The 26,360-nt window shown below is 37.4% G+C and overlaps 1 protein-coding gene across 3 annotated transcripts in view; it reads right to left on the bottom strand.

Annotated features, from left to right (window-relative positions):
• LOC150088291 (phosphatidylinositol 4-phosphate 5-kinase type-1 alpha-like) overlaps window positions 1–26,360 on the bottom strand; it is a 743,292-nt gene that overhangs the window by 18,732 nt on the left and 698,200 nt on the right. For all 3 annotated transcript variants that reach the window (XM_090370677.1, XM_090370676.1, XM_090370678.1), the window contains one exon: window positions 16,731–16,812. In XM_090370677.1, coding sequence (XP_090226803.1) covers window positions 16,795–16,812 — 18 coding nt within the window. In that variant the 3' untranslated portion in view covers window positions 16,731–16,794. The remainder of the gene's footprint in view (window positions 1–16,730; window positions 16,813–26,360) is intronic.

The following is a 26,360-nucleotide window of genomic DNA, read 5'->3' as shown; positions in this document are numbered from 1 at the left end:
CCCAACCACTTTTTCTTATTATTGAATACACCATGAATTGTCAAACTAATAGAGCAAGCTTATCTGCGAAAAGATCTAAACCTCCGAAGGACTTCCTAATTCATTTCACAAATATACGTGGTCTCAATTCTAATCTCAACGATGTCCATTTCCACTTGCAGTCTGCCAAACCTCATGTACTTTTTCTGACAGAATCTCAGTTATCGGTTGATTCAACTACTGCTCATCTCAGATGCCCAAATTATTCGCTGTATGATTACTTTCGCCTCAAAGGTGGTACTTGTGCATATGTCCGTTCTGATATTCCCTGTCAGAGACTTGGCAATTTGGAATCTCGTCTCTTTGATCTTCTCTGGCTTAAAATCTCTCTACCTCATTGTGTTAAATTCATCTGTTGTCTCTACCGTTCTCCCAACTCGACTAATCACTTGGAGCTTTTTGACTTCCTCTCGTTGCAACTTGACTTTCTCCAGTCCAACTCTCCTAACAGTGAGGTAATTTTCCTTGGCGATTTTAATGTTCACAACCCCAGCTGGCTTCCATTTTCTAGTCATACCGACCCAGCAGGTCGAGATGCTGAGGCTTTTGCAATTACTAATGACCTAGCACAGATTGTTCATTTACCTACAAGAATACCGGACAATCCTAATCATACAGCCAATACGCTTGATCTTTTTCTCACAAACAACCCTTCTAAGTACACGGTCGAAGTGAGAGCTCCTTTAAGCACTTCAGATCACAACTTGGTGATTGTCTCTTCTCCAATGGAACCTTTATCTCATGGCTATTCCCAACCTCGTGTTGTTTGGCAATACAAGAATGCAAAATGGGATGACCTGCGAGACTTCTTTTCTTCTTTTCCTTGGTCAGATTACTGTTTCAAAAGTTCTGATGTCACCGTTTGCTCAGATCGTGTCAGTGAAATTATTCTTGTAGGAATGGAATCCTTTATCCCACACTCCACTTTAAATCTCGTCCTTTATCTAAACCTTGGTTTTCCAATAAATGTGCTACGGCTGTCCAAGAGAAGAATGTTGCATATCGTAATTGGCTTGTTTCTAATTCTTCAGTTTCATTTTCTGCCTACAGCAAAGCTCGCAACAATTGTAAAGCAGTTATTAATCAGTCCAAACTAGAGTTTGAACAGGCTAAGAGTAGAAAACTTGCTTCTTGCCCTAATGGTAGCCAAGCATTCTGGTCTCTTGCCAAAGCTATTGGCCGCAACTTTTGCTCATCTCTGCTCCCACCTCTGTCCAAACCAGATGGTTCTGTTGTCACTTCAGCCAAGGATAAAGCTGACCTGCTAGCATTCCATTTTTCTTCCAGCTCATGTATTAATGATCTTGGTAAAACACCTCCCACCATTCCCAACACACTCCATTCAATGTCTCCTGTGGTCTTCCGTCAAAAGGATATCAGAAGGATTTTGATGAATCTCGATGCTAAGAAAGCTCCAGGTCCTGATGGTATTTCTCCACTTGTTCTCAAAACCTGTGCTCCTGAACTTACTCCTATTCTTTGCCGCCTTTTTTCACTTTCTTATTCTAAAGGTGTTTTTCCTTCTGCTTGGAAATTTGCTCATATCCAGCCAGTTCCTAAAAAGGGTGACAAATCCCTCCCATCCAATTATCGTCCCATTGCAATTACTTCTACTCTTTCTAAAGTAATGGAGAAATCAATTAACCGCCAACTCTTAAACTACCTAGAAACCTTCCGTCTGATCAACGATCACCAGTATGGATTCCGTCAGTGTCGATCCACTGGTGATATTCTGGCTTATGTTACCCATTTATGGACTAATTCAATGGAAAGGTTCGGTGAAACACAAGTAGTTGCTCTTGACATCTCAAAGGCTTTTGATCGTGTTTGGCATAAAGGTCTTCTAAACAAGCTTCCATCTTATGGTTTGCCAACAGTTTTTATTAATTGGTTATCCAGTTTTCTCTCTGATCGCTCACTGAGAGTGATGGTTGATGGCTCTCTGTCTTCTAACTTCTCCACTAATGCCGGTGTCCCCAAGGTTCAGTTCTTTCCCCCACTCTTTTCCTCTTGTATATCAATGACCTTCTTCCATTGACTGGAAATCCTATCCATAGTTTTGCCGATGATAGCACATTGCATTCAACTTTCCATTTTGAGAAACCTTGTCCTGCTCAATCAGCTTCAACTTCTCGAAAATCTGCTACCAATTCCTTAAATGCCGATCTTCAGGTAATTCTCCAGTGGGGCAAAGACAACCTAGTTGATTTCAACCCTTCTAAAACTCAGTCTTGTCTTATATCTCGCAAAAAGGATTCTTCTGCTCCTATGCTTATCTTTAGTGACACTCCAATTTCTAGGCAAAAGGATATATCTCTTTTGGGGATTACCCTGACTTCTAATCTCTCTTGGCACAAACACATTACAAATATTGCTTCCTCTGCATCTAAAAAACTTGGTTTTCTCTTTCGCTCTCGGCGTTACTTTTCTTCCAAACAGCTGCTCACTCTGTATAAATCGCAAATCCGCCCTGCCATGGAATATTGTTCCCACATCTGGGGTGGTGCCCCTAAATCCTCTCTCAGGCTTCTTGATTCCATTCAGAAGAGGGCAGTTAGGTTAATTAATGATTCATCTCTAACAGAGTCTCTCCACTCGCTGTCTCATAGACGCACTGTTTCTGCTGTATGCCTCTTCTACAGATACTTCCATGGGCACTGTTCTTCTGAATTAGCTTCTATAATTCCCGCTCTCTCTTTCAAAACAGTCCGAACACGTGCCGCCACCAGCCAACATCCATTTACTGTCCAACGTCAAACCCACAGAACCAACTTTTCATCTTCCTCATTTATTCATTCAACTGCCGTTTTCTGGAACAACCTTCCTTCATACATATTTCCTGAAAATTACAATCTACAGAAGTTCAAGTCCAATGTCAACAAATATCTTCTTTCGTCTTCTCAATCTCCAACCCAAGCACGGTACTAAGTATTATAGGTTCTAATACCTCTCGTGTTTGGGGTTCACATAAAAAAAAAAAAAAAAACTGCTTAAGTCATGAAAGAAGTAAATACATGGGCTGGGTTAAAGTATCTAAGAGTAAGAGCAGGTGCATGTACACCAATGCTAGGAGTATAGTAAATAAATTTGAATTTGAAGTGCTGGTCAAGACATCAATGGTGGATATTGTTGGGATATCAAAGATGTGGTGTCACACAGATGTAAGGAATGAAGAACTGGAATTTGGGGAGTATAATGTGTACAGAAAAGATATGAAGGGAGGAGGCGTTATGCTGTTAGTTAAGAAACACAAAATCTAAGGAAGTGCATTCAGTTAACATGGGTGGACAGTGCAGTTTTGAGTCAGTTTGGTGTGACAGCACTCGGAAAACCAAGTTGAGAGCAGGAGTGTGTTATAGGCCTAATGATGCTGATGAGTACAATGAACAATTATACAGAGAAATACAGTGGGCCAGGAAATCAGAGTGTCTTATAATAGGGGATTTTAACTTTCCAGATATTAATTGGAATTTGTGGATTAGTCATTCGCACACTAGCAACACTTTTTTGGATTTATTAAATGATTGTTTTTTACAAAACACAACCAGAGGGAGTAACACTCTTGATCCGATTATCAGCAGTGATTATTCGTGCATTAAGTAAGAATTTACAGATAAAAGAACCACTAGGTGACAGTGATCACAGTGTACTGATGTGGGATTTACTTAAAGATGTAACTACCATCAGAGGAAAAGGGAATGGTTTTTGCTTTTGTAAAAGGTGACTACAGTGGTCTCAGAGATTTTTTAAGTTCTATACAGTGGGACCAACTGATGATGTTACCAACAGCAAATTCTAAATGGGAAGCATTCAAGGAAATAATCTTGGAAGCTCCTAGGCTTTTAGTTCCAACAAAGAAATACTGTTCTAGGTTTAGATCCAAATGGATTTCAGATGAACTAATGAGACTCGTGGCAGTGAAGAAAAATACATATCAATTATCAGGCGACAGAAGCCTATGGTATATATAAACTAGTCTGTAATCAAGTCACAAAGGAGGTTAGGTTGTTATTGTTTGTTTGTTTGTTTGTTTGTTATTTGGTTTTTAAGAGTATTAGCAACTAAGGCCATATTGCTCCAGGGATACGCGGTGGTTAATCCCTGACCTTTCCGCATCCTCCGTATTTGGTGGTCACGGGCTCGAACCCCGGTCTAATCAAGAAACGTGTGCTATGCACTGCTGCTCCTGCCCACCTGGCTATGGAGGTGCCAAGGAGGCTAGGCAAACGAAGGCAGATTATGAGAAATTTTTGGCAACAGATGCAAAGAAAAATAGTAAAGACTTCTTTACTTATATAAACTTTACAAGGATTGTAGAGTTTATAGGTAAAGAAGAATCAGAGTGGCCCACTTAATATCAATGGTTTGACTGTAGATGATCATTCTCAGATAGCTGACAAACTATCTGAGAATGAGGAGTTATTCAAGGAGGAGAGGGCCAGATGTTTATCAAACTCTAACAAGGGTTTAAATGATTTTGTAATAACTGAGAGCAAAGTGGAGGAGACATTGTTGAAATTAAACATAAGAACGGCACCTGGGGTGGATAGGATCTATCCAGTTATATTAAAGAAAGTGGCAAAGGAAGTAAGCAAACCCTTAGCAATAATTATGAGAGCATTCTTGGACTGAAGGGAAGTACCAAGGGCCTGGAGATGTGGAAATGTAACTCTAATTCACAAGCGGGGAGGATCAAAGGGGTGACATCTATTTTCAGACTTCTTAGTTTGACTTCTGTTCGAGGGAAAATAATGGAGTCATCGGTTAAAGAAGCATTGCAGGTCTTATAAAGACAAGACAGCAGTAATAATTCAGACACAGCATGGTTTTTTTAAGGAGAAGTCTTGTCTGACCAATGTGATGAAGAATATTATGACGTGGTCACAATGGAACTGGATGCAAAAAATAATTTTGATATCATATACTTGAATTTCTGGAAAGCTTTTGATACTGTTGCACATGGAAAACAAATTGGAGCACTTTGGCATTAAGGGAAAGTTGCTACAATGGATAAAAGGATGGTTGAGTGGGAGAAACAGAGAGTTGTAATCAATGGATATTGCTCTTCTTGGACTAATGTTATTTTTGGTGTCCCCCAGGGTTTGCAGTTGGGTCCATTGTTGTTTTGTATATTTATAAATGATATTGATGAAGGTATATCAAGCTTAATGTCAAAGTTTGCAGATTATACAAAGGTTAGGAGGGTTAATAACAGTAATGACAGTATTCTGCTGCAACAGGATCTGGAAATGTTAGTCAGATGGGCTGAGAAGTGGCAACTGAGTTTAACCTTTACAAATGCAAAGTACTGCAAATGGGTAATTGTGCAGGCAGTTATGAAGTTTTCTGAGTAGTGCAGACAGGCTGCCAGAGTAGGTCATGGGGTCTTGCCAATGATATACAGGAATTTTGTGAGCAGGGATAAGGAGGTGATTATCCTCTTGAATAAGGCAATGGTCAGGCCACACCTTGAGTACTGCGTACAGGTCTGGAAGCCTCATTTTAGGAAGGATGTAGGGTTGCTAGAATGACAGAAGGGCAACAAGACTGGTAAGGGAAACAAAAGGGTGCTCTTAAGAAGAAAGGTTTTAAGTTCTGCAAATTGCAGCATCTGGAGACTAGGCATCTGCAAGGTAATCTGATTGAGGTGTATAAGGCGTTGAATGGATTGAGCAGGCTCAATGCTGATGAGATTCTTCCTCTCGCTCAGATTACAAACTCCTTCAGGTTTGTAATCTGAACAAAAGGAAGAATCCCATCAGCATTAGTTTTTGACTTTACTTCCTTCTATCATAAAATTGGTGGGTGTTATCACAATATGGTTGCCATATTTGAATTCAGCAACATAAAATCTATAAGAATCACCCTGAATTTTAACAGAGAGTGAAAAAAAAAAAAATTTTTTTTTTTTTTTTTTTTTGCCAACCATTGTACCATCAAAAAAAGTAAAGTTCTGAAACTTTTGGGGGACCTCATTATTACAAACTTCAGTATTATAAACTTGAAAAATTAGGTCCTTTGAATTTTGTACTGTTATTCACAGTAATTCCCATACAGTACCAGACTCATTGTCCAGAAAGAATCTAATCTGGGAGTAAAGGTGATCTAGATTCAGCAAGTTTCTGCTTTCAGGTCCTTAAGAAGAAAAATTAGATTGTGTAAAATAAATAATCCATAATTTTTTTAAACATGCCATGTAAAGTTAACTGTTTCAATATTTAGTCTCTTTCCCCCTGCCCCCAAAACCTCTTGTGTTTTATATATCATATATATTACTCAGAAATGAATAATTTTGGTCTAATAATTTAAGTTCTTCAGTCAAATATATGCATGTGTCAACTTAAATTTTTCCTTCTTCATTTGTCCTTTAATCAACATTATCAGGCTGGCCTTGGTTCTGTGGGTAGGAAGACTAGCTACAAGCAGTTTGTGGGTTCAAGTCTGTATGAGGCATGAAAAAATGTGGCAAAATTTGAATAAGTGATGTCATTAAATGTATTAACAAGTTAGTTAGCATTGCTTAGCCTACCTGTTGATCACAAGGATTTTCATTGTTACACCTACATGTCCATCATTTTTATCAGTCAGAGCTTTATTATTGCCATTCACTTCATTTTAGCAATCTGAGTAATGTTTTCCCCATTGTCATAAGAGGATACCCAGCTTTTAACATCTGTTTCTGTGTGCTGGCTCAATGTTAAAAAAAAAATTACAAACAATCCATGACTCTTTTTATTTGACTGGAGCTGTTATATCAGTGAAAATCAGACATGCTTCATTTTTGCTATTAGAGCTGGCTTTCTCTCCATCCATGTCACAGCAAATTTTTGCAGCTGTTGTGCTGAATGGTAGTGGCAAACTGATGTGTCAAATTCTTACCAATGGCATAGCAGGATACCTACCTTTTTTTTTTCCCACAATGGCTAAGGGAAGTATCCTATACACAAAGGAATAAAAGTTAAATGTTGGGTTTCCTCTTATGCCATTGGGGAAAAAATTAACACTGTTAATCTTAAGCACTTTTCTATAGCTGATAAGCATAGTGGGCTGTAAACATTCACCACAAAAAGTGAAAATAGTATACAAGGAAGGAAATCCAGCCTGACTTTCTCATGTAAAACAGCTCTGATTGAAATAAAAAGGTCACATACTGCTTGAAAATCTTTTAATTTTTCATTTTTACAAGAGCTGAAAGCTAGTTATCCTCTCATGCTGTTGGAAAAACTCGACATATCATTTTGCCCCAATCATTGAGTGCAAAAATTTGTAATAAACATGGTCTGTAAAAATTTGCGAAATATGGCAAAAACGTGTGGGAAAAAAGCCATCTCTGATAGCAAGAATGAAACATGTCTCTCTTCTGTGAGTTTGGTTGGACAATGAATTGATTCTGACTATATCATTTTGCATATAGAGGCATATGTTCAGACTGTTGGGATGCTTCCTTATGTTTACTAAACTTTAGTGACATAAGGGGACCACCTTTTAACTTGAAAAACTTTTCATGCATCCCTATTCTTAAGCAATATTCTTTCTATTGTCTAAATTTTTTCCATTTTTAAATATTAATAACAAAATTTGGACATTATTTGCAAACCCCATGAAGCATCTCTATGGACAATTTGAGAAATTCTGGGGAAGAGAAATTTCAAGTCAGAGGAGTTTCTAAAGTATGACATCTCTGGCAATATCAGATTGAATGTACAACAGTGCTTCCCACACACACAAAATTCAAACTCCTACCACTCCGACTCATGAGCAGGGAGAGCCGAAGCAGTGAGATTGATCTGGATGTCGCCTAGAGAGTTATCACCAGGTTCAGCCTAGTAGACTATCTAGTAGCCAGCCTGCAAAACAAATTAGTGTATCAAGCTAATGTACCCTTGAAATGTGGGGAATATTAGATCACACCACGATGCTAGTTATAACCTCAAAAGACATGACCGCCCAATTGAAGAGATGAGATTTAGACTTTTCCCTGGAGTCCAAACATAGTTTCACCACTTCCAATCTCCAAAGTAGTGGTATACTGCTCTACATGATGAGTGGACATTGGATTATATGTGCTAAAAAACAGATCGAATATGCATGCAAATACACACTGACATACACTAAATTATGCACAAAAATGCTAATATATGCACCACAATTTTTACATTTATTACAATTAATTGAACAAATTTCTTTGTATTCAATATGAAATTTATTCATATTCAACATATTAAAGTAATAAAACCATTCACTACTATTTATAACATCTTTTTTAAAAGTTTTCAAAGCTTTCAAACTCGCACCTGGAATAATTTTGTTACTATACACAAAAATTCTCAAAGTGGTCCATTGTAAATTTATCGTTGAAGATCATTTTATATGCAGAGAATGATCTTCCTCCTTCTACAGAATAGACCGTATGGACCGTATTTAATACAGTTTAATTTTACAATTTTTAAAGTAGTTTTTAAAAATGTGAGCCTCTGAAGTCTCTACTTGAAATTTATTTCTTTTCCCAATTATAAATTCATCTATTTTCCTTAAAGCGTGAAATCTTGAGTACTTTTCTAAAACATTATTGCATTTTCATCTTATTTATTCTCCTATGCCTCCAGGCACGGTTGAAATTTGCAATTTCACTTTTTCCATCTCTACAATTTGCACTGCTCAAAGAAAGTTCCCACATTTCAGGTTCAGTCATACAACTAGCTGAAATGGGTCTGGATGAACAATAAATGTTTTCTGGTTAAAAAATCAGAAAGCATTGCTGAATGCATACTATCCAAGGAATCAACAAATTCTTTTACAGAATCAAAATTTTCAGCAGAGAACAATGATTCTTGTACCCATGTTCCCCATCTTGAGAGAAGAGGATCAGGTAAAACAGGAAGAGTAGGTAGCATATTTCTCTAAGTTCCAAATCTTGAAAGCACTTTTGACAAAATCTTTTTTATACTAGAAATAAGTTTAATTTCACTAAAATTCTCCTGAATTGCCTCTGCCAAACTATGTAAGCCATGGGCTAAGAAAGTAACATGAATCAGATTTGGACAAAAAAACTTGTACCTGTGTTGTAACACAGGTAAAACATAACCTTGGCGAAGGTAAAGAAAGCCCACACAAGAAGCACGCAAACATTCGATAAATTTACCGGTAAAAGTACTTTGCCGTAACGGCATTTGTATTGTTGCTCACTCAGTAAACATACAGTGGGTGTCATCGGTCAGGAGTAGAAATTGAATCCCATGGGAGATTGAAACCCTCCCGAACTGGAGGGGGTAACCTGACCTTTTTTTTTCTTCTTTAGAATTACTGTTCGACTGATGGATAAATTGTTTATTAAGAAAAAAAAAGGCAAAGGTAAAGAAAGCCCACATGAGAAGCGCGGCAAACTCTGAAAAAGTTTACTGGTGAAACTACACTACAAACACCTTTTACAACACCAGAACTTCCAATATGACTCTGTTCATGATTCAATTCGTGATTCTAAAGAAAAAAGGTCAGGCAACCCCCCCCCCACTTTGGGAGGGTTTCAAACTCCCATGGGATTCAACTGCTATTCCAGTCCAATAACACCCACCGCCTGTTTACCGAGCAAGCAACAATACAAATGCCATTACGGCAAAGTACTTTTACCGGTAAATTTCATCGAACTTTTGCATATTTCTCGTGTGGGTTTTCTTTACCTTAGCCATTTATTTTATTGTAACAGTGTCACTAACAAAAATGCACTCTTTCGCTATGGTTTGATTCTGGCCACAATAACTGTAAAGAATTATTACAAACTCATGCTATTGTAGAGTAATTCACCTTTTCAAGCGAGTAAATATGAATGCGATGGTTCTGTGTCTAATTTTCCACTTATAAAATGCACAACATAGCTGCCAGCAACATCTGTCGTTTCATCAACAGACATCCAAATGCATTTTTTGCTAATATCTTGATGAATTGCATGAATAATGTCATCATAAATAGTCCTAATGCAATTCTTTCTCAAGGTAGACTCGTCTGGAATATTTTGATTTATACAATATTTTTTCTTTTTACAGAAGAATAAGGGAAATTTACCTCAATATTGTCCACAAAACACTTTGATTCAACACTCTCCAAAATTTAAACAAATATAAAACTACATAAAATGAATTCTCACACCCATACAAACATTAATGATTCGACACACCCAGAATCGATGGCCAAGGCGCCCCAACCTGACCCCAAAATATGTACATCAAACTACTGATAAGCAACTATGAGTAAATGAAGACATTATGTATTAATAAAATCAAGCAAAAAAAAAATGGTCACGGCAATGATATAAAATAATTTAAACTTTTACCTTCCTTTCTCTGTAATTTTTTATTTTTTTGCTTGCTTTTTATTAATGGACATAATGTCTTCTTTCACTCACAGTTGCTTATCTGTGGTTTGATTTATTTTGGGGTTGGGTTGGGGCACCTTGGCCATCGACTCTGGGTGCGTTAAATCATTAATGTTTCTATGAGTGTGCGAATTCATTTGATGTAGTTTTATACTCATTTAAATTTTGGGGAGTGTTGAATCGAAGTGTTTTATGGACAATATTGAGGAAAATTTCTCTTATTCTTCTATAAATTGATATATAACGTAGAACTTATTGAGCCTCGTATCTCTGTCTTTTACTAATTACAATATTTTTTCAAAAATTGCTTGAAGATGCAATTATTTAACTTATTGAATGGGATATTGCTGCTTACCAGTGCAATATCCCTTCTTTTGAACTCCCCGACTTACGTAATTTCGACTTTACGTAAGTTTTAGCTGGCCGGTGCAAACTGAAAAAAATATGGAAAAGTATTTTGCATCTATAGGGATAAATAGAGATATTGTGAAAATATCGTAATGTGACCCCAGTAATATATTGGGTTTTTTTTTTTTTTTTGTAATTCGTTTCAAGTCCTTGGAAGTTGAAAATTTCGCTATATGACTAAGCTATTTATCTCTCTAAAAGGTCATTTTTATAATGGAAATTGCACTACACTTTCATCATTATCATATGTTCTGTTATAAGAATCAATTTTGAATGCCTTTGTGATTTTTTCTAAAACACATTTCTAGAGGTCATTACCATAAAACAATAAAAACAATTTGCACTTTCCGGTTTATTGGGCTTTTCTGTTAGTGCAATCTATTATAAATGTATAGTAAACTCGATCTTATTGCATTTGTGATAATTCTGATAACTGAAATTGTGTGGGTTTTATGTTACAGTATTATGGTCAAATGAGTTCCCCTTCACTGAAATCTCCAATCATATAAAAAACAAATTTTCAGAAACTTCTCTTCATTCCTATTTATGTATTACAATGATGAAGGGAAAGGGACCAGTGAAAAGTGCAAGTGCTGGCAGTGCTAGGAAATGAAACAAAATTGATTTAGAAATGAAGATGAAATTGATTAAGAAGTAAGAAGCAGGACAAAGTTTGTCATCTATTGCAAGGGAAGTAGGTCTTGCTGCTTCAACAGTGAATACTATTTTAAGGGACAGTGCACGTATAAAAGAACATGTTAAAGGATCAACACATTTAAGATCAACAGTGATCACAAAACAGTGTTCAAGTACTATATTGAAAATGGAAAAGCTATTAATATGGATGGAAGATCAGATTCACAAACAAGTGCCCCTGAGTCCAATGGCCATTCAAGCAAAAGAAGAAGTATTTATGAAGATATTAAGAATAAGTACGGCGAACTCCAAGCCAAGTTTGTGGCAAGCAATGGGTGGTTTAATAGGTTCAAGCATCATGCTGGTTTCCAAAACATTAAAGTATGTGGTAAAGTCTCCAGTACCGATTTAGAGAAATTTTGTGATGTGTTAAAGAAATTTAGAGAAATTTTGTGATATGTGGTAAAGTCTCCAGTACCGATTTAGAGAAATTTTGTGATGTGTTGGAAAAAATTATTGATGAAGGCGGCTATTCACCGCAGCAAATTTTTAACGTTGACAAGACTGCTCTGTTTTGGAAAAAAATGCTGGGTTTCAAGGCTTCAAAAGAGAGGGCCATGCTCTTGCTTGGGGTTAATGCAGCGGGAGATTACAGATTAATACCACTGCTTGTGTACCATTCTGGAAATCCTCGTGTATTTAAGGACATCAATAAAGCCACCCTACCCGTGCATTTCCGATCGAACCAGAGAGCATGGATAACAATATCTCTCTTTGAGGATTGGTTTAAATGCTGCTTCATTCCTGAGGTTGAAAAATATTGTAAAGACAACGACGTTCCTTTCAAGAGTTTTCTTCTATTAGATAATGCTCCTGGACATCCTACGCATCTAGATGATTTCAATTTGAACACGAGAGTCATATTTCTACCGCCAAACACGACTTCACTTATCCAACTTATGGATCAGGGTGTTATTTCGAATTTAAAAGCATACTATTTATGCACAACATTTGCTCAGGCATTGTCTGCAGTAGATGCTGAGAAAAATTTTACGTTAAGAGACTTTTGGAAATCTCACAATATTTACCACGCCATCTTAAACATTAATAAGGCCTGGGTGGAAATTACTAAAAGTTGTTTAAATGGCGCATGGAAGAAAATATGCCCACGGTAAGTAAAAGGCTTTGGAGGGTTTGAAAAAAGACGAATGATATGAAGAAGTTACAGCTAAGATTGTAAAGGTTGCAGAGCTACTTCAGTTTAAGGTTGTTGCCATAGATGTGGAGGAGTTAATAGAGGAAGAAGAGAAGGAATTATTTAACAAAGAACTTATTGACTTGCAGGCAGCAAAAGTGAAAGAAGAAAATGCTGACGGAGCTCAAGATGAACCAAATGAAGAGCCAAGATGCTTCATCACCAGAGAGATGGCAATGGCATTTCGCTATATGACTTTGAAATTGTATCGGTAATGGGGAGATTTGAGAAGATGGATCCTGAATTCTTAAAAGTTAACAGAGGGGTGAATGATATGCATGCTTACTACAATGGAATCTGCAATGAAAAGAAAAAAGCCACCGTCCAGTCATCCATTAATATGTTCTTTCGTAAGGTTCAGTGGATGACCCCTTCTAAATCTCCACAGCTCTCAACCTCCGCAGCAGTGTACTTATCAGCTGAAGACGTCAATTCTGGCAACGATGCTTGAGAGGTAAAACTTACTGACGTTATGCGTCTCCTCTCTTTTTTTGCAATTTTATAATTTTTAAATTTTTTAAATTGTAAGCTTTTGTAATTTTTCCTGCGCCTCAGAAAAAAAAAATTGAATAAATACAATAAATAATTCTATTCACATGTTCATCAAACATTTTTTTTTTGATTCAATCAATTCAGCGAGCACAGTTGTGAGGGCTGCACAAGCATGGGGGAAATTCAGACTTACATAGAGTTCCACAGAACACAACCTTTACATTAATTGAGGAGTGGCTGTACATGACTTGATTAAAAATGACTGCTCTGAAAATTTTTCCTTGCTTTTTCCTTTGCTTGGTGATAATGTGCAATGCTGTTTTCACATGTTGGTTGATTTTGAAATCTTTCCTGGCATGGAACTTTCTTTTCACAAACCAAGAGAACACAATAATGTCAGCCATAGTAAAATCTTTTCCATGATTGGCAATTCACGGTTCCATATGTAGTTTTGTAACAGATTTAATTTTTGGCACGTTTATTGAAAACGTTTCATTTCATGTAGTCAATAGCATGAAAACAAATAGCAAAATAGCATTAAATCATTTGATGCTGATTTCTCAAATCAGTATCAAATTCCCATGCTGATTTGAGAAATTTTCCCATACTCAGTGAAATATTATCCCATGCTAATTTAATTCAATAGAATGACTTGTCACCTAGTTGTCACACATGACAAGACATATAATGACTTGTCACACATGACCTGTCACGAGATCAAAATTTGAAATATGATCTCAAGTTAAAGGAACATGCAGTATTGCTTATAATATTTGTGGTATATGCATTTATATGCACTAACAACTACAATGGCCACAATGACAATGTCTGTAGACTAGGCACCTGCAAGGTGCCTAATCTACAGACAGATTGAGGCGTTGACCATTCAAGGCCTTGAATGGTTTTGAGCAAGCTCAATGCTGATGGGATTCTTCCTCTTGCCCAGATTAGTTGATTAGTTGCCTGAGGAGAAATAAATTCAAATTGAGGAAAGACAGTTCTAGAATAGATGTGTGGAAATTTGCCTTTAGCCAGCGGGTGGTTGATTGCTGGAACAAACTTCCATCTGTCGTTGTAGAAGTTGATAGCTTAAATAAATTCAAGGCAGAACTAGACAAACGTTTGGAGTTAATGGATGTGTGAAATGGGAAGTTTTTTTTTTTTTTTTTGGCTGATGTTATATAAGCTCGCTTTCTTGCATCATATGCAATTGCATATAATCTGAAGTACATTGATGAGATATACTTACAATCTAGTATTACCTGGTGACACATGGTGACCATGCCTTTGTGCAAAGCGGATGTTACATGACTCCTACTTATGTTTGTTCACACTAGGTAGTCACCTCCAAAATACTATGTGCAATATTTTTGACCTTGCACATGGCAATATAACTATACTTATCAAAAGTCCCACCATCATATAGGATAAAGCAAATGAACTGGTTATGACAGAATGACGGGACTCGGCCAAAATTAGCATTAGCATTAGCATTATTTTTTATTCTAGAATTATTATAGTAGAATTATTATAATTCTACCCACTTGACTCACAAATGAGACCAAAACATGTGTTTCAGACTTCCAGGCAGCAGGCCATGGAAAAATACCTGTGACAAATCTTGAGGACCTATTTATCCATTTCTGTAACTTGATGTAATGCTTTGATGTTCACCCAAAATTGTTTCACAGTCAACCAAGGCCTACTATTTTCTGTGTATTGGGTTTTGCCATTTCTCATATCTTTGGACAGGTTGTGGTTTGAATCCTGTCGAAATTCTCAAAAGCCTCTTCATTTAGGATTGTTTGTCATTCTCATGTAGACAGAGTAAGCACCCACCCCCAGTACCAAGTGCACATCTTTCCATTTTGCCTAAGATACGAGGGTGATTCAATAAAAAAAATCGCCTTTACCTCCTTCCACATATCGCAGAGTCATAATATTTTGTGTGTAGCATCATACATATCTCTGTACTAAAGGTGTAAAATTTCAGCCCTGGGTCTTAATTTGTTTTTCTCTTATAAAGCTGAACGTGTGACGAAGTAGCATCATGGACAAAGTTGAAGCCAGAGTTGTAATCCGGTATCCGTTCTTGAAGGGGAAATCTCCTAAAGAAATCCATGAGGAGATGACTGCTGTATATAAGGATGAAGCCCCATCCTATGGCATTGTGAAGCACTGGCATAGACAGTTTAGGTGTGGTCGGACATCGGTAGAATCTGAGCCCATTCCAGGTTGTCCCCATTCAGCCATTGATGACAGCATGATCAGAAAAGTGGAGTCGTTAATCATGGAAGATTGCCGGATATCTGTGTGTGAATTGTCCCAGGAGGTGAAGATTAGTGTGGGCTCTGTTGAAACAGTCCTTCATGACCAACTCCATTTACGGAAATTGAGTGCAAGATGGATTCCTTGATTATTGATTGGTTTCCAGAAGGCTGATCGACAACAGAAATCACTAGAGTTGTTAGCCCTGTGCCAAAAAAATGAGGAAGACTTTTTCTCTCGTCTAATCACTCAGGATGAAAGTTGGATACACCATTTCGACCCTGAAAGTAAAAAGTAGTCCATGGAATGGCAACATCATGGTTCCCCACTCACCAAGAAGGCAAGGGTCCAAGAGTCAGTAGGAAAGGTCTTGCTGACAGTGTTTTGGGATGAGAAAGGCGTAATAATGACTGATTACCTGCCGAAAGGTAGAACAACTACAGGTGAATATTATGCCAACTTACTCACAAAATTACAGGAGAAATCAAAACATGTAGGCATGGCATGCTGTCCAAAGGTGTGAGAATGCTTCGAGACAATGCCCCAGTTCACACTTCTGAAACTGCAACAACACAAGCAGCCACTTGTGGATAAGAAATACTGTCCCATCCAGCCTACTCACCTGATCTTGCACCACCGGACTTCTTGTTTCCTTCCCTCAAATCATTTCTTTGGGAGACCCACTTCCCTGACGATGAGGATGTTTGTTGCTTTTTTGTTATCTGGTTTTTAGGAGCATTAGCAACTAAGGCTGTATTGCTCCAAGGATATGCAGTGGTCATTCCCTGACCTTTCCGCATCCTCCGTATTTGGTGGGCATGGGCTCGAACCTCGGTCTAATCAAGAAGCATATGCTATGCACTGCTGCTCCTGCCCAGCTGGCTACGGAGGCGTCTCTGACAACGAGACACTCATTTCTGCAACAGAATCATGGTTCAAAGACCAACCTCACCACTTCTACAAAAACAGTATCCATAGCCTCATCCATCAATGGGAAAAATGTGTAAATCTGCACAGTGGCTATGTAAAGAAGGACTAAAATCTGTGTGAAGGATCAACAGCCTAGCACCTCTGCAGCTAGGTCAGGATGATTGTTTATTGAACTACCCTCGTAAGACAAGATTGTTTATGCTACTGTGTATTTTTTGAATATATGCATCAATAATTTGCAATGTGTTTTGGTAAAGAACACACACACACACACTGAAAGCAGTTCAAAAAAGAAAATTAAAATCCTTAAGTTGCAGACAGAGAATTACTTACCGAGACAGGTTTTACACGTAGCTTAGTGAAAGCATTCAGTAAAAAACAGTCGAGTAATGGAGTGTTACTTAACTTCAGGTTCCTACACAAAATAATGTAAGAACAATTGAAAGTTGAAATTAATTTAAACTCTTAATTTGAAATAAAATCTTTCAAATCAGGAGCGGAAATTAATTTAACTGTTTTAATGCAATAATAAGTTACTACCCACACAAACTATGATAAATACAATCCCTATAAAACTAAATTATAAAGATAATCTCACAGATTATAAGAGCTATTACGAGAATTTAATACTATATGGTTAGTTAATAATATGGTGGTATGTTGATTATTCATACATATCAGGAACTAGGCAGTCATAAAGTGCACATGGACTGTATGTACACACTTCAATTTACATCAGTTCACATACTTTACCAAAAAAACAAATTTAACTTAAAGCTAATGAGAAGTTATGTTTAGTAACATCATGTAGCACAACCAAAATGCAAAGTGATTTATTTTCAGAGAAAAGTGAGATAAATATTTTAAAAATAATATTTGCTATTATGCTATAAGTACTTTATTTATAGCATGGGAAAATGTTTATTGATGCTCACATAAAAAGTTTGTTTTATTAATATGTTAAAAATTATATTAAAAAGTTTGTTATATTAATATGTTAAAAGTTATATTAAAAAGTTTGTTATATTAATGTTACATAATTTGTTCAGGGCAATAGCCTCAGGTTATAAAGAAGTTAATGTATAGGTTTTTGCTATAGCATCATGTTTGTACGTAGCCAACTACTAAGTAGTTACAAAATTGTCTTCCTTTAAGTATATCTCATATTGTGAATGACTTCACAATGAGTTGCCATGGTATTACACTACTTCAAATAAGTAACATTTCTCTAATAGAGAAGACTACTGTTACTTATTCTCATTGGATACCACCACCCAGGAGGCACCGTTTCAGAGCTTATTGACTCTTCATTGGTGGGTGGACAGGTACCCTGGTGTTGCAATGATGACAACCCATCACTGCCAATTTTGTAACTACTAAGTGGTTGGCTACGTATAAACTATATAATGCTATAGCACAAACCTATAAGTTAGTTAACTTCTTTATAACCTGAGGCTATTTGCTCTAAACAAATTATGAAATTTTCAATTACTGTACACCATCAGGCATCTCTCATATTATGGAGTTATACTTTGCAATTTGGCTGTCATCATTATAACACCAGGGTACCTGCCCGCCCATTGATGAAGAGCCAATAAGCTCTGAAATGGTGCCATCTGGGTGGTGGTTATCCATCGAAAATAAGTAACAGTAGTCTCCTCTATTAGAGAAGAGTTACTTATTCGAGGTAGTGCAATATCGTGGAAACTTGTTGTGAAGACATTCACAATATGAGATATACTTAAATGATGCCTAATTGTAACTACTTAGAAGATGCCTATATATAAACATGATGCTATAGCACAAACCTATACATTAGTTTACATTAATATTTATATATGATGCAAGCTTATAAAGCATCAGCCAAAAAAAAAAAAAAAAACTCCACCCTCCCACATCACTGCATCCCCCAATAATTTATCTAGTTCTTTCTTGAATTTATTCAAACTGCCCACTTCCATAACACCTGATGGAAGTTTGTTCTAACAGCCAACCAGCTGTGAATCAATTACAAACCTCCTCACATCTCTCCTACAGCCATCCTTCCTCAATTTGAATTTATGTCTCCTGATTGTGTGCAGTCTGAACCTTGTTCAGATCACCACACAGGTGATGGGTCTCATGATGCTGCAATTTGCAGAGCTGAAACCTGTCTGCTCTTTTCAACCCCTTCACCTTTCTCTACACTCACTGCAGCAGATCTACATCCTTCCCAAAATGAGGCTTCCAGACCTGTATGCAGTACTCAAGATGTGACCTAACCATTAACCATGTACAATGGAATAATCACTTCCTTGTCCCTGCTAGCAAAGTTTCTGTATATCATGGACTAAACTCAATGAGCTGTCCTGGCAGCCTGTCTGCACTGCTAAGAGAACTTCATATCAGACTGCACAACTGCTCCTAGATCTTTTTCATTTTCCATCACCCTGAATGTAGTATCACAGAGCTGATATCCAAGGAAGTGAAGCCAGTCGACATCGCTGGACAGTGCAGTGTCGAGTCAGTTTGGTGTGACATAAGCATTGGGAGATCAAAATTGAGAGTAGGAGTGTGCTATAGGCCTAATGACTCTGATGAGTATAATAAGAAACTGTTCGGAGAAATAGAGTGGGCCAGTAAATGAGAGAGTCTTATAATGGGGGATTTTAATTTCCCAGATATTGACTGGAATTTGGGGGCTGGTCACTCACACAGTAGCAAGGCTTTTGTGGATTTATTGGATGATTGTTTTCTACATCAGCATGTTCGGGAGGCAACTAGAGGGAGTAATACTCTTGATTTGATTATCAGTAGTGATTCTTCATGCATTAAGAATCTGCAGATAAATGAACCACTTGGTGGCAGTGATCACAGTGTGCTGAAGTGGGAGTTACTCAAAGAGGTAACTACCATTAGGGGTAAAGGGAAGGGGTATTGCTTTCGTAAAGGCGACTACAATGGACTGAGACAGTATTTAAATTCTATACAGTGGCATCAACTGATGATATTGCCAACAGCAAATTCAAAATGGGAAGCATTCAAAGAACTTATCGTGGAAGCTACTAGGCTTTACATACCAACTAAGAAATATTGTTCAAGGTTTAGGCCTAAATGGTTGTCAGATGAACTAATGAGGCATATGGCAGAGAAGAAAAATGCATGGGATACATACAAATTAACACGTGACACGGACGCCTATGATAGATACAAGTTGATCTGTAACCAAGTTACAAAGGAGGTTAGGCAGGCGAAGGCAGATTACGAGAGATCCTTGGCAAGGGATGCGAAGAAAAACAGCAAAGAGTTCTTTACTTATGTAAACTCTAGAAGGAAGGGGATGAATCAGATTGGTCCACTTGAGATCGATGGGTCAACTGTTGATGACCCTGCTCGGGTAGCTAACAAACTAAATGAATATTTTGCATCGACATTCACACATGAGGAGTTATTCAGCGAGGGGAATGCCAGAGGTGTATTCAACTCTAGCAGTAAGCTAGAGAATCTTGTAATAACTGAGAGCAAAGTGGAGGAGAAATTGTTGAAGATAAACACAAGAAAGGCACCTGGGGTGGATGGGATCTATCCAGTTATATTAAAGGAGGCAGCAAAGGAGGTAAGCAAACCCTTAGCCATAATTATGAGAGCTTCCTTGGACTCAGGGGAGGTACCCATTGACTGGAGATGTGCAAATGTGACCCCAATTCACAAAGGGGGATCAAAGGCTGACACAAGTAATTATAGACCTGTGAGTTTAACTTCTGTTCCCGGAAAATTAATGGAGGCACTGGTGAAAGAAGCACTGCAGGATCATCTAGACAAGACTTCAGTTATAGCTAGGACACAGCATGGTTTTGTTAAGGGGAAGTCTTGCCTGACCAATTTGATTGGATACTATGATGCAGTCACAAAAGAACTGTATGCAGGGAATAACTTTGATATTATATACTTGGATCTTAGAAAGGCTTTTGATACTGTTGCACATGGAAGACTGCTGCACAAATTGGAGCAGTGTGGCATTGGAGGCAAGTTGCTGCTATGGATAAAGGGGTGGTTGAGGGGGAGAAGACAGAGAGTGGTAATCAATGGACACTGCTCATCGTGGACTAATGTTATTAGTGGAGTCCCTCAGGGTTCAGTATTGGGGCCTTTATTGTTTTCTGTATTTATAAATGATATTGATGATGGTATATCAGGCTTAATGTCCAAGTTTGCAGACGATACGAAGGTTGGCAGGGTTGTCAAGGACACTACTGACACTATGCTGCTGCAACAGGATTTGGAAAGGTTGAGCAGATGGGCTTCGAGGTGGCAAATGAAGTTTAACATTGACAAATGTAAAGTACTACATATGGGAAACAGCAACCCCAGAGCAACGTATCAACTCTGTGGTACTACACTGACAGTGGTAGAGAATGAAAGGGACCTGGGGGTGGTGGTGCAGGCAGATATGAAGTTCTCTGAGCAGTGCAGACGAGCTGCAAGAGTAGCTCATGGTGTATTGTCAATGATATATAGGAATTTTTCTAGCAGGGATAAGGAGGTGATTATTCCCTTGTATAAGGCAATGGTCAGGCCACACCTAGAGTACTGTATACAGGCCTGGAGGCCTCATTTCAGGAAGGATGTAGAGCTGCTGGAACGAGTACAGAGAAGGGCAACTAGATTGGTGAATGGGACAAAGGGGTTCTCTTACGAAGAAAGGCTTAAGTTTTGCAAATTACAGTGTCTGGAAACTAGGCACCAGCGGGGTGATCTGATAGAGGTGTACAAAGCCTTGAATGGTTTGAGCATGCTCAATGCTGATGGGATTCTTCCTCTAGCTCAGAAAAATCACCTGAGAGGGCATAAATTCAAATTGAGGAAAGACAGATGTAGGATAGATGTGCGGAAATTTGCCTTTAGCCAGCGGGTGGTTGGTGGGTGGAACAGACTTCCATCCCTTGTCGTGGAAGTTGATAGCCTAAATAAGTTTAAGGCTCAGCTGGACAGGTATTTCGAACGAACAGAGGGGTGAAGTGGAAGTGGTTATTTTTATTTATTTATGTTACTTTTTTTTTTTTTTTTTTTTTTTTTTTTTTTTGGCTGATGCTGCATAAGCTTGCTTTCTTGCATCAAATGCCTCTACTAATGCTAATGCTAATGCTAATATGTTAATTTGGGATTATTGCTACCCATATGTATCTTGTATTTGTTAATGGATTTGTTAAATTTCAATTAATATTTCTCAGACCATTTGTCTTTTTTAGATCCCTTTTACAATAGCCTACTCTGTCATTAACCACTCTGCCAGTCTTTGTATTGCAGTAGAATGTCGGTTATCCAGAATAATTTGAAAGGCTGATCTTTCTTCTTTTTTTTTTATTAACGGTAGTACAATAAGCTCCAGTCATAGTAGTCACATTTGCAAATTGAATTTTGATTATAATAAATGAAAGATCGAGTTTACTACTTGTTCATAACAGATTGTACAAACAAAAAACCCAATAAACCTAAAATTGCAAACTGCTTTATGGTTGTGACCACTAGAATTCTATGTAACCAACCATCAGAAATATGCTTTAGAAAAATATCACAGAGACTACTGGGTTTTCTCGAAAACCATGAGTGAATTTCAGATTAGTTTAGCTCCAGATTCGGTAAGAATAATATCGGCCTGAAACTGTGCGATTTATTATTTTTGTCAACTTTTAATGGTAAAATGTGAACAAAAAGAAAATGCATAGTTTTAACATTGCAACGAAAAACGGAAATTATTAACAGAATTAGAAAAGGTGAAAATTTAGGAAATCTTTCCAAAGAGTTTAATGTGGGGACTTCAACAATTTATGACATCAAGAAAAATTCCAATGCTATAGCAGAATTTGTGTTGAATATGGATAGTGAAGGAGGATCTAGCAGGAAAAATGCGATGCTGAAAATGCTGCTTTAGAGAGTGCACTTTATCGTGTGGTTTCTTCAGAAGCAAAGTTTAGTCTGGCCCAATGTTGTGTGATTTTAGTTTTCATTGGATTTTAATCGAAAATGAATAGGTAAAAATTGCCTGTGCTTGCCTTAAAATAGATTTTAAGGCAAGCACAGGTTGGCTGAAAAACTTTAAACTGAGACATGGTATACGTGAACCAGATATTCAGGGCAAGAAACTTTCTGCAGATGAATCGGCAGCAGTGTCCTTTGAAAAGTAAAGTTTCTTCAGTTATAGCAAATTTAACAAAACCTTATAAAAAACTTTTATAATGTTGATGAGATGGGCTTATTATGGAAAGCATTACCGAGAAAAACCCTAGCCACTAAAAGAGGAATGACTGCACCAAGTTTTAAGATGAGAAAAGAGCGATTTACAATTGCTATGTGGGCAAATGCCACTGGGATGCACAGATTGTCCGTGCTCATTATTGGTAAGTCGAAAAAACCAAGAGCATTTAAAAATCTTTCTTTCTAATTTTCCGGGTTTGTATAAAAATCATAAAAATGCCTGGATAGATGTTTCTATTTTCTGAGATTGGTTTATATACTTTTTTTATTTAATTAATCTTATTTAATTTAATCGTAAGGTAAGATCTTACCTTATGATTAAATAAATAATTAAATTTATTTAATCTTATCAGAAAAATTATCCAGAAAATTTGGCTATCCGGAAGAGGTCTGACATCAGTTATTCCAGATAACTGACGCTGTACTGTATCTGCAAACTTAGATATGAAGCCTGATATAACTTTGTCAATATCATTAATAAATACAGAAAACAACATTGGGTCGAGCAGTGAACTCTGTGGGATTCCGCTAATGATATTAGTCTATGAAGGTCATTCTCCATTAATAACCACTCTCTGTCTTCTCCCACTCAACCATCACTTTATCCAGAGCGGTAACTTGCTCTTAATGCCACACTGCTCCAATTTGTACCAAAATCTTTCATGTGCAACAGTTTCAAAAGCTTTTCTGAAATCCAAATTTAATGTAAGCATTTTGAAAAGCATTGTTCTTAAACATGATCAAGGTAACTGGTAAAGCACACACTTCACATTAATTGGTTAAAAAATGTTTATTAAATTGGATTATAGATGAACAAATTTAAAAAATTTAAACTTTTTCAGATATCATACATTTTGATTCCTCTTTATGGATCTTATTCGGAAGATTCAGGATTAAAGAAGAAACTTTTATTCCAAAATATAACAAAGACATTTAAATCCTAAATCTTATATTAAATTATAAACTAGGAACATTAAACATAATTTGCATGCTCATTGTACAATTAATAACGAGACAGACAGAAAGATACAAGGTTGAAATCTGTAGGTTATATGTGTCAAAGCCCTATTCTGGATAGCTACCAATCATTTAGCGATATGTTCTGACTACCTGATATCATTTTAGTAGCTTTGTGTGAACCTTGGCTTCTGTTGTGGCTCTTGGAGAAGAGGTGGCTAGCAAATACTTGTGAATGTTTTTTTGTTCATGCTTTGCTGGATTCTGTTGATGCTACGTGCTACTAGGGGAACTATTCTGTTTTCTGCTCAAAACTGTTCATTAGGTTTGACTATTTATAATCAAGAAAAGGTAATACTTATGCTAAATTTACAATAAGTCTGTTTTGGCAGTTAGAGCATTCTTTGTTCTACCTGTCAATTCCAGCTGTCTGTGCTTTAGTATAGTATAGTTAGTTTAGTATTTGAAAGTTTGAAGAGCTGTGTTTTAAATTCTATAAGTTATGGATGCATGGAACTTAAGGATATAGATTTTTAAAGATTGAGTTTTAATTAGTAAAGGTTTATACAGCCAAATGTCAAATGGAGTCAAGTTCACACAGGGATGGTCTCACATGTGGTGAAAATTGTAGTGTGGAACTGGAGGATGTTGCAGATTTTACGAATTTGGAAAAAAGGAGTCTAATACAGGTAGAGAGACCACTAAGTCAGCAAATTTCACACATAAATTAAGCAAGAATTGGAATTCTTCTTCGCGTAATTTAAGCTGGAATTTCAGGATAAAAATATATCACAAGTAAACTTGTCAAAGGGTGTAAGCAGAGGATCTTCTTGAGGCTTCTGTCTTGGGAGGTATGGGTGAGAAAATGATGGGATGGGAGGAGTTCTCTCGGGTAATGCTGTCATGTTGGCAGACTTCTATAGTGAGAATGATAGGGATGATGAGAGCACTGCACTTTCGACACCATGTAGATCATCTGAACATCCCATCAAAACATGCCATTAAAGGCGGAAATGCTATGGTGGGGAAGACAGCTGAACTGGATCACTGTGTTCATCATGCAGCTTAACATCTCTTGTGTTAAGGAGAAACAATAAAAGAAAAGTTAAGATCAATACTCCTGAGAATGGATAAGGAATTAAGTAAAGTTAAGAGAAATGTTCAGTGATATGGATTTAGCTGAGGAAAATAAAATTTATTCAGTTAAAATTGAGACAGTAAATTAAACCGAAGGGAGTATTTTGTCGTCATCTTCAAAGGGAATTAGGAGCAAAAACATGAAATTTAATCCTAATGTCCACAAACATGACATGACAATCTGTGTAAATTTTTTTTTTTTTTTTTTTGATTTGGTAGTTGTTGGCGCATCGGCTTCTGTGGCCATATTGCACCTCCCAAGGTTTTTGCAGTACTTTGATCCAAGCCCGAGGCGGGAATCGAACCCGCGACCTTTGGGTTGCCGGGCAGGTACTTTACCCACTCGGCTAGCCCGGTCGGCATCTGTGTAAATGAAGTGTCACCACAGTCTAGTGATCCAACAACCCAAAGCAATGAAACAATGCCCCAAGCTACACAGCCACCTGAACCAGCAACTATTCTGGACCAAACAATGCTGCCCGAGGGCTTTGTAATGGTGCAGGTTCAGTCCCTGCAGTGGGAGCAGGTGATGGCAGAATTGAGCAACTGCATTACCACCATCCTTCGGGGAGATATAATGCAAATATGGAGCATGACTAAAACTTATGTTGATAACAAAATAACAATGGCAAAGTTGGAAGTAATTCATGAGAAATGGGAAAATCACATGCCACAGTGCATCTGTTCCTATGTTAATGCACCAAGGATAACCAAACAGAGTACAATGACCAGCAAACAATCAAGAGACAAAACTGCAAGAAGACTTTAAACAACAAGGATTAAAGCCATTCGCTAGATGCATAATGTACGTATAGTAATAGAAACCGAGACAAAGGAAGAAGCTGACAACATCAAGACGAATCCAAAAATCTCCATTCTTGGCCTGTCTGCAGAGTACTCTAAAAAGAAGGGATCCTCAATAATTATATTTGATTTTGATAAGAATTCTACCCCTGACCAACTTGTAGATGAAAAATATTAGCGTTATCTCCAAGATCAGGATAAACAAAAGTTAGTCTACCTAAAGTACAAAACTGGCAACAGCACAAATTGGATTTGTTGAGTTGATGGCAACTGCATGGCAAGTACTACGTTCACAAATTAGGATCTACATGAATTGGGGCAGCCAATTCACGCAGATCTAGCTAGGTATAGCCACATGCTTTGGCAGGCATGTGGCTATACCTAGGTGCTACAAGAAGTGTAAATTTTGCCACACGTCGCACACCTGTTCCCAGGCTGTTGTGACCTGTGGTCACTGCTCAGAAAAGGGACACAATTTTAAGTCATGCCCAAACAACACACAGGATACCGTCTGTGCAAACTGTAAATCCCTAAAAATGAATCATGCCGACTTCATCCGGGATAATAAATGCCCTGTGTACCAAAAGGCCAAGAGTTATCACCAATAAAAGCTTGACTATGGCAGCACACTCTAAAAGATATAATTCTTCAAAGACCAAATTCTTCCAAATTAATGCACAGTGGGCAAAAGCAGCTGCCGACCAAATCTGAATTAAAGCTGATGAAGAAAATTCAGATATAATAATCCTCTAAGAACCATATACTCACATGAGACAGGTCAGAGGATACCCACTGAATTATAAAATAATTCAGTCAGAGGAGGATACACCA

This window comes from Mastigoproctus giganteus, chromosome 3 (assembly GCF_048544385.1).
Source record: "Mastigoproctus giganteus isolate SK-2022 chromosome 3, ASM4854438v1, whole genome shotgun sequence".
NCBI classification, from domain to species: domain Eukaryota; kingdom Metazoa; phylum Arthropoda; class Arachnida; order Uropygi; family Thelyphonidae; genus Mastigoproctus; species Mastigoproctus giganteus.
Note: the sequence above shows the minus strand (reverse complement) of the source record. Positions and strands in the feature narration are given on the sequence as shown.